We start from the raw sequence: 9,218 nt of genomic DNA on the forward strand, positions 1-9,218 counted from the left end.
AATGTTTCCTTAACCTATTAAACACAGAAAAACTACCAGTCCTACTAGGGGAGGAGTCAAAGAGCTGTGCGTTAGCAGCAGTCTATGTTGCTGCCTGCCATAGACTGAGGGACAGTGAGTGACAGTCACCTGACACACGTTGCTGTTAGAGCATATCTGACAACAGACCATCTTTAATGTTCTTTGTTCCTTGTTGTTGCTACATCTGACAACACATCACCTGTTTGTCTTGTAGTTTGTTTCTTTGTTATCCTTTGTTCTTTTGATTGCCTCTCTATAGCCTATATGACAACACATCATTAATTTGTCTTGTAGTTTCTTTGCTATTCAAAGGATGTTGCTGCTATATCTGACAACAGATAATTTCTTCTTGTAGTTTCTTTGCTATTCAAAGCTTGTTATTTGATGTTGCTACTATATCTGACAACAGATAATTTGTTAGTCTTGTAGTATGTTAGTTTGATATAGTAAGTTTTCTAATTAATGTTTAGCTCTTCATGTCTAATCGCTTGCTTTGGCAATATGTACAGTGTTACGTCATGCTAATAAAGCCATTTGAATTGAATTGAGAGGTGAGAGGGAGGAGAGGAGGAGGTGAGAGAGAGGAGAGGTGAGGTGAGAGGGAGGAGAGGTGAGGAGAGGAGGCGAGAGAGGTGAGAGGAGAGGAGGAGAGCTGAGAGAGAGGTGAGAGGGAGGAGAGGAGGAGGTGAGATAGAGGAGAGGTGAGAGGGAGGAGAGGTGAGGAGAGGAGGAGAGAGAGGTGAGAGGGAGGAGAGGAGGAGGTGAGAGAGAGGAGAGGTGAGAGGGAGGAGAGGTGAGAGGGAGGAGAGGAGGAGGTGAGAGAGAGGAGAGGTGAGAGGGAGGAGAGGCGAGGAGAGGAGGAGAGAGAGGTGAGGTGAGAGGGAGGAGGGGAGAGGAGATGAGGAGAGAGAGGTGAGGTGAGAGGGAGGGGGGGAGAGGAGAGGAGGAGAGAGAGGTGAGACCGTAGGGCTGCCAACATTCCATCCCAGCAATACGGGACGGTCGGACCAACGGGGGGGGGGGGGGGGGGGGGACAGACAGACAGGTCGCAATATATATGCCTCTTCCCTTAAAAACGGGACAAGTGGCGTCTCTTTTGACCCAAATACGGGATGTCCCAGCTAATACGGGACTGTTGGCAACCCTAGGTGAGAGGGAGGAGAGGAGGAGGTGAGAGAGGAGAGGTGAGAGGGGGGAGAGGCGAGGAGAGGAGGAGAGAGAGGTGAGGTGAGAGGGAGGAGGGGAGAGGAGAGGAGGAGAGAGGAGGAGAGAGAGGTGAGAGGGAGGGGAGTGTGTGTGTGTGTGTGTGTGTGTGTGTGTGTGTGTGTGTGCATGCGTTTCTGTGTGTGTGTGTGTGTGTGTGTGTGTGTGTGTGTGTGTGTGTGTGTGTGTGTGTGCGTGCGTGCGTGCGTGCGTGCGTGCTTGTGCGTGTATATAACCTTAGTGAAGAAGTCCAGCGGCAGTGTTTTGGATCCTGTGAGTCTTTTGACCAGGAAGGTCTTCCAGTTGGTGCAGCGGTGGAGGATGGCTGAGACACACAGACAGAAAGAACTCAGAGGAGAGCAGCAGATCTACAGGTCACTCTGTCGCTCGCTGAGACACACCCCTGGTCCCGGGTTCGATTCCCGCCTGGGACGTTGTGGGTGCTGAGGGTATGTCCCCCTTCCAATGTCCTCAGTGCCTACAGGTGAACTATCTCGTCAAAAAGGGCCTTTCTGTGTGGAGTTTGCATGTTCTCCCCGTGCTCCTCCAGGGGTTTCCTCCAGATAGGAAACCCCTGCTTAAAAAAACAAACCAAAACAAAAGGTCATCCCTGCGGTACTCGATTTCCAAATCTCAGAGGCGACAGTGAATTTCTTCAGTGGGAGTTTGGTCCAGACTGGATTTGTGAAGTTTCAGAGGTGCAGGTCATCTTTGGTCCAGACTGGATTTGTGAAGTTTCAGAGGTGCAGGTCATCTTTGGTCCAGACTGGATTTGTGAAGTTTCAGAGGTGCAGGTCATCTTTGGTCCAGACTGGATTTGTGAAGTTTCAGAGCTGCAGGTCATCTTTGGTCCAGACTGGATTTGTGAAGTTTCAGAGCTGCAGGTCATCTTTGGTCCAGACTGGATTTGTGAAGTTTCAGAGGTGCAGGTCATCTTTGGTCCAGACTGGATTTGTGAAGTTTCAGAGCTGCAGGTCATCTTTGGTCCAGACTGGATTTGTGAAGTTTCAGAGCTGCAGGTCATCTTTGGTCCAGGAATCAAAACCTTCCATCAAACTCACTAAATCCGGCACATCTACTCTTTTTTTTTTTTACAAAATCACCTTTCTTAAAGGAGAATTTCGGTTTTTTTGAACCTGGACCCATCTCCTGGCAATAATTATGATTTGGCCACTCACCCAGCGATGTTCGCGGCGTTTCTGGGCGTCCTAGCGTTGTTTTGAGATCAATAGCGTCCAAGTCAGTCGTAAAATGGAGCTGATTTGGGGCCAAGTGTGAGCCTGTCTTTCCTGCATCTAAATAGCTATTTTTATTCCCGTTTTCGCCACATATCGCCATAATCTGATCCGTCAACATCCACCAGAGTGATATTTCCCCCCAGGCTATTTCCTGGTCTCTCCCAGGGACCAAATTACCTCAAACGTGATCTCGGTCACCAAGTCTCGTGAAGTCCCGCGATACTTTCCTGCCGACTGGTCAACTACAGGTAGGACGCTTTGCGGTGGTGGTTTTAGCGCAACCTATGTGGGGTTTGGCATAACCTTCGTTATTTCGAATCCCACATAGGTTACGCCAAACCCCACATAGGTTACGCTAAAACCACCACCGCAAAGCGTCCTACCTGTAGTTGACCAGTCGGCAGGAAAGTATTGCGGGATTTCACGAGACTTGGTGACCGAGATCACGTTTGAGGTAATTTGGTCCCTGGGAGAGACCAGGAAATGGCCTGGGGGGAAATATCACTCTGGTGGATGTTGAGGGATCACATTATGACGATATGTGGCGAAAACGGGAATAAAAATAGCTATTTAGATGCAGGAAAGACAGGCTCACACTTGGCCCCAAATCAGCTCCATTTTACGACTGACTTGGACGCTATTGATCTCAAAACAACGCTAGGACGCCCAGAAACGCCGCGAACATCGCTGGGTGAGTGGCCAAATCATAATTATTGCCAGGAGATGGGTCCAGGTTAAAAAAAAATGAAATTCTCCTTTAACTATTTTAAAGTTCTAAAAAAAAAGCATGAGGACAAGAAAAAAGTGTGGCGTTAACAATCGCAGTTTAAATGACAATCGAGCGAATCACAACGTGTGTTTAGGATAAGGTGCGGGTAGAAAACTCCTGCGTCATTTACTCTACATAGTATTGAATGGAGCAGAGCAAACGAACAACTGAGATGAACAGAAACATGTTTGATGCCTTCATATCTCCTTAATGAACATTAAGGAGATATGTCAGTTCACTCATGTCAGTTTGGAGAGATAACTGACTGAGATAGCTGTTGGGCCACAAAATAAACACAATTACAGCTTGAGTTCAGCCAAAACTAGCAGTTAGTCTGAGCAGCGGTGAGACGTCCCTGTTGGACAGAGGTGGTTTATCAACACAGTACACGATTTAAACGATTTTTAAACGATTAAGCGACGATTAAACGATTTTCAGACGGCAGCCCGTCTTTATTGTCACACGAACACACTACAACACATGCATGCGGCCACTACACACACTCATGCTGACGGTGGCCGGTGAAATATGTCCTCTGCATTTGACCCATCCAGGCTTGTCCTTTCCTCCAGGGGGCAGGCCAGGAGCAGTGGTCGCTATTTCTTTCCAGCGCCCGGGGACCTTCATTGGACCATCATTGGACCAACTTCAGATGTTGTACTCACTGGTCGGATGACGATCTTCTGCATGTTTTTAGTGGGGGGTTATGTACGGAGGAACCCCCTGGGGGGTACGGGGAGAACATGCAAACTCCACACAGATAGGCCCTTTCGACGAGATAGCCCACCTGGGCAGTAGGCACTGAAGATATGGGGGGGTCACAACTCCAGCGCCCACAGCGTCCCAGGCGAGAATCGAACTCAGGACCTTCTAGCTATGAGGCGACAGCGCTTACCACTGCACCACCGTACCCCCGTACATCAGATAAGCACAGCAGAAACATAAGATAGGACAGGCCACCACGTTTAGGGGATATATCTTTCAACATTACAGCTATGGCAGAAATAAACAATAAAGAAGTTTGTCGATATCTCCCAATCGGCAGTTGTCTATCCTGAAGTGCTTGTTGTTAACGCCAGGTCAGGTGATTCAGTCTATATGCTGTCAAATCATTGCAATTTGATTTTTTTTTTGTCAATATCTCTCAGCCCTGATGATTGATTAGCTGTCAGATTTCAGCTGCAGTGAACATCTCCTCAGGTGACACGGCCAGGAGAGAAGATGTGTCCAGAGCCGTGTAGATAGAAGAGTCCCGACATCTCCATTCACTCCAATGGACCAGTTTTTTACTCTCAAGGGTTCCGGGAAGTAAGGTCCTGGATTAAGCAGCACTGTCGAGTTGCAGCAAAATAGACAGTTTGTGTTGTACTCTGAAAGGGTTTTCCCCCCCTTGAATCAAATTGTACATTATCAGCTTTATTTTAGCATGCAAAAGTAGCACAAGACCCATTCCTGGCTGTTGATTGGCTAATGAGTCTCGCATTTTGGTCCTCGGCTGACGCCACTCTCTCTCTAGAGGACACTAGCTGTGTCCATCTCCCTGCACCTCCTCCACAGAGCTTTTCTTACACACAGACTGCTTCTCATTCTGAAAAGTCAAAGTAAAAGTTCCTCCTTCAAACACACTCTCTTACATTTGGGAGGGACGAGAGGTTTGCCCCCAGCGGCACACCAGCCCACAGGGTGGATGTCCTTCAAACACACTCTCTTACATTTGGGAGGGACGAGAGGTTTGCCTCCAGCAGCACACCAGCCCACAGGGTGGATGTCTCCTTCAAACACACTCTCTTACATTTGGGAGGGACGAGAGGTTTGCCCCCAGCGGCACACCAGCCCACAGGGTGGATGTCTCCTTCAAACACACTCTCTTACATTTGGGAGGGACGAGAGGTTTGCCCCCAGCGGCACACCAGCCCACAGGGTGGATGTCCTTCAAACACACTCTCTTACATTTGGGAGGGACGAGAGGTTTGCCTCCAGCAGCATTCAAACACACTTTCTTACATTTGGGAGGGACGAGAGGTTTGCCTCCAGCAGCACACCAGCCCACAGGGTGGATGTCTCCTTCAAACACACTCTCTTACATTTGGGAGGGACGAGAGGTTTGCCCCCAGCGGCACACCAGCCCACAGGGTGGATGTCTCCTTCAAACACACTCTCTTACATTTGGGAGGGACGAGAGGTTTGCCTCCAGCAGCACACCAGCCCACAGGGTGGATGTCCTTCAAACACACTCTCTTACATTTGGGAGGGACGAGAGGTTTGCCTCCAGCAGCACACCAGCCCACAGGGTGGATGTCTCCTTCAAACACACTCTCTTACATTTGGGAGGGACGAGAGGTTTGCCTCCAGCAGCACACCAGCCCACAGGGTGGATGTCTCCTTCAAACACACACTCTTACATTTGGGAGGGACGAGAGGTTTGCCCCCAGCGGCACACCAGCCCACAGGGTGGATGTCTCCTTCAAACACACACTCTTACATTTGGGAGGGACGAGAGGTTTGCCCCCAGCGGCACACCAGCCCACAGGGTGGATGTCCTTCAAACACACTCTCTTACATTTGGGAGGGACGAGAGGTTTGCCCCCAGCGGCACACCAGCCCACAGGGTGGATGTCCTTCAAACACACTCTCTTACATTTGGGAGGGACGAGAGGTTTGCCCCCAGCGGCACACCAGCCCACAGGGTGGATGTCCTTCAAACACACTCTCTTACATTTGGGAGGGACGAGAGGTTTGCCTCCAGCAGCACACCAGCCCACAGGGTGGATGTCCTTCAAACACACTCTCTTACATTTGGGAGGGACGAGAGGTTTGCCTCCAGCAGCACACCAGCCCACAGGGTGGATGTCCTTCAAACACACTCTCTTACATTTGGGAGGGACGAGAGGTTTGCCTCCAGCAGCACACCAGCCCACAGGGTGGATGTCCTTCAAACACACTCTCTTACATTTGGGAGGGACGAGAGGTTTGCCTCCAGCAGCACACCAGCCCACAGGGTGGATGTCTCCTTCAAACACACTCTCTTACATTTGGGAGGGACCAGAGCAGGGATCGCGGAACCGCCCGGGCCACCCGGGCCGCGGCCCGGGTACTTTTCAGTTCCCCCCAAAAAAAAAAAAAAAAAAAAAAAAAAAAAAAAAATTAGATTTTTTTTTTTTTTTTTTTTTTTAACAATTAAACCTCATTTACTTATTACACTCGACTGGTTGTTTTTCAGATGTGATGTGAATCTAAAGTGAACTAAACAAGTCAGATCCACTATAAATGTTTTTCAGTAGATGCTGTGATGTAGCCACAAGAAAGGTGCAATATTAATGTTTTTCAGGAGATGGCGATGTTGCTAGCTATAGGTTCTAAACAAGAAATGTGGTTCAAATGTTTACAGTAGTTTTCCTTTCTGGCTGCACTACAATGTTACAATGCTGTGAGACAGGCCCGGCGTTGGAGGGGGGCCTGACCGGGCCGGGCCCCCCATTCCCTAAACTGGCCCCCCCATTCAATTTTTTTTTTTTTTTTTTGTGTGTGCTAAAAACGTTTTTCCGTTTTTCTGTTTTAAAGTTTAAAACGGAATCTGGCTGTCATTAGGCATTGATTAACTGAATGCTATTGCTAACTGTTACTTTGAACCTCCATTTGCAATGATTCTGGCTGGATATTAATTAACTATTGTAAATTTGTCACAATGAATGCAATTTGTGCACAATGTGTAAATACATTTAATATTAATTGTTTAGGCCTATTTGTAAAGTCACAACACATTAGATATGTGTGTAGTTCCTCATAGATTTAGCCTCTTCCTTTTGCTCTCAAATGCACCAGTTTGACGAATTTTACTTTAAAATGTACAAAATCTTCTTCCGGGGGAGAATGCCCCCGGACCCCCCTTGGCCCCCCCAAGCTAGGGGCAGGCCCCCTCTGTAATTTGGTTCTGGAGCCGGGCCTGCTGTGAGACGGAGCTAAACACAAAAGATGCAATATTAATAGTTTTTCATGAGATACTCAGTATTTAATATTAATACTAATACTAATAATAGAAAAGGAGAAGATACTGAATAATGACATCACAACAGTATAATCCTAATGTTAATTTAAAATTAAATATTCTTCTAAATATGGATAAAAGTCCAAAAAACATAAAATTTTCTTCGGCGCTGCCGAGATTCGGGGGGACGCGCCCCCCCGACGGGGGGACACGCCCCCCCGACACGCCCCCCGGCCCCCCCAAGTTCAGATGCGTTCCGCTATCCCTGGACCAGAGGTTTGCCTCCAGCAGCACACCAGCCCACAGGGTGGATGTCTCCTTCAAACACACTCTCTTACATTTAGGAGGGACCAGAGGTTTGCCTCCAGCAGCACACCAGCCCACAGGGTGGATGTCTCCTTCAAACACACTCTCTTACATTTAGGAGGGACCAGAGGTTTGCCTCCAGCAGCACACCAGCCCACAGGGTGGATGTCCGGCACACACAGGTCACACCAGAAGTCTCTGGCAGAGTCGCTGTCGAAGCCCTCGTACCGCAGCAAGGCCTTGAACCCTGCACACACACACGCACACACACATGCACACACACATAAACATACACACACACACACACGCGCGCACACACACACACACACACGCACACACACGCACACGAATGTGAACAAAACGAATGTGAACAAAACGGAGAGGTTAGTAACGAGTTAACAAAGACAGACAGATAATAGTTAATATACACACTGATGCCGAAGCGTGTGTGTGTGTGTGTGTGTGTGTGTGTGTGTGTGTGTGTGTGTGTGTGTGTGTGTGTGTTAGGGCTGCACGATATGAGGAAAAGCTGCGATGTGCGATAACACTGTTCAATATTGCGATGACGATATGACCTGCGATAAATAAATAAAAAGCTATAAACAAAAATATGAATGGGTAGGGGTGCTCCGATCCGGCTAAGCCACGATCCGATCCGATTCCGATTCCTGGGGTCACGATCCGATTCCAGAATCGATTCTCGGTTCCAACGATTCTCGATTCCAGAATCTAGAATCGATTCTCAATTATGTAGTTTTATATAACACACAAAGGTAAATCTAAGACAAAAAATGACAAATGTATTAATGCTGAACTTCAAATTCAACTTCTGAAGTATTACAGCGAGGGCCTAAATTCATTTTGCAATATGAGTGTGTTAATTTAAGCACACGTATCAGTAAGTGGCACGGGATTCTCAAAGCCTGTGTTGAGCGTCATACGAACAAAAATGCACTCTTGAAGCTAAAAAAAAATCCAAAACCAACAAGTTAATTATTTACATTTTTACTTCAATGTAGAACAGTCATTTTTTACACGAGATTACTTTTACCCTTTTAGTCATAATGATTATTGAAAGATATTCCATATTCCAGACTGAAATGTTATAACAGAAGTGGAGTATTGGCCAGAATGACATGAACATTTGGACACTTATTCAGCCGGTATCTTGCATGTTGCGTTCACTGTGGTGCACTGTAAAAAAAAAAAAAAACGTGACTTTTGCGATGTGTTCATCGCGCATTTTCATATCGCGATGACGATGAAAATACGATTAATCGTGCAGCCCTAGTGTGTGTGTGTGTGTGTGTGTGTGTGTGTGTGTGTGTGTACCAGCCAGTTTAATGATGCCGGCTATCCAGTAGACTTTCATGGGCAGTCCACTGTCGGTGTTGGGGACTTCGACCCGAACCCCCTCACTGATGTCACCCCAGGACTTCCCCATGGCAACCTACACAACAGGACAACAACAACAAAGTCAACAGCCTTCACTCACACCGGCTTTATTCATTTATAAATGATATATTTATTGATATCAATTATGAGTTGTAGAAACTACAGATGTCTGTAAATCACAGAGCAGAATAATATATCTGCAGTCATAAAAAAAGAAGAAAAAAATAGATTGTGCTTAGAAAAGAGCCAACTTCACACAAAATGTATTGTTACAGAATATATTCGTAAAAATATTATTGAA

The 9,218-nt window shown here is 47.2% G+C and overlaps 1 protein-coding gene and 1 long non-coding RNA gene across 2 annotated transcripts in view; one reads left to right on the top strand and one right to left on the bottom strand.

Annotated features, from left to right (window-relative positions):
* LOC310787434 overlaps positions 1 to 9,218 on the top strand; it is a 755,777-nt gene that overhangs the window by 483,452 nt on the left and 263,107 nt on the right. The window lies entirely within an intron of this gene.
* Positions 1 to 9,218, bottom strand: part of LOC310787795 (MBT domain-containing protein 1-like) — a gene marked incomplete at both ends in the record, with an annotated part of 48,332 nt that overhangs the window by 32,068 nt on the left and 7,046 nt on the right. Inside the window, 3 exons of the mRNA XM_083649281.1 lie at positions 1,461 to 1,549; positions 7,635 to 7,769; positions 8,855 to 8,972. Of these exons, the coding sequence (XP_083505407.1) occupies positions 1,461 to 1,549; positions 7,635 to 7,769; positions 8,855 to 8,972 (342 nt within the window). The remainder of the gene's footprint in view (positions 1 to 1,460; positions 1,550 to 7,634; positions 7,770 to 8,854; positions 8,973 to 9,218) is intronic.

The sequence above is a fragment of the Poromitra crassiceps genome, assembly GCF_964638095.1.
Source record: "Poromitra crassiceps genome assembly, chromosome: 13".
NCBI classification, from domain to species: Eukaryota; Metazoa; Chordata; class Actinopteri; order Beryciformes; family Melamphaidae; genus Poromitra; species Poromitra crassiceps.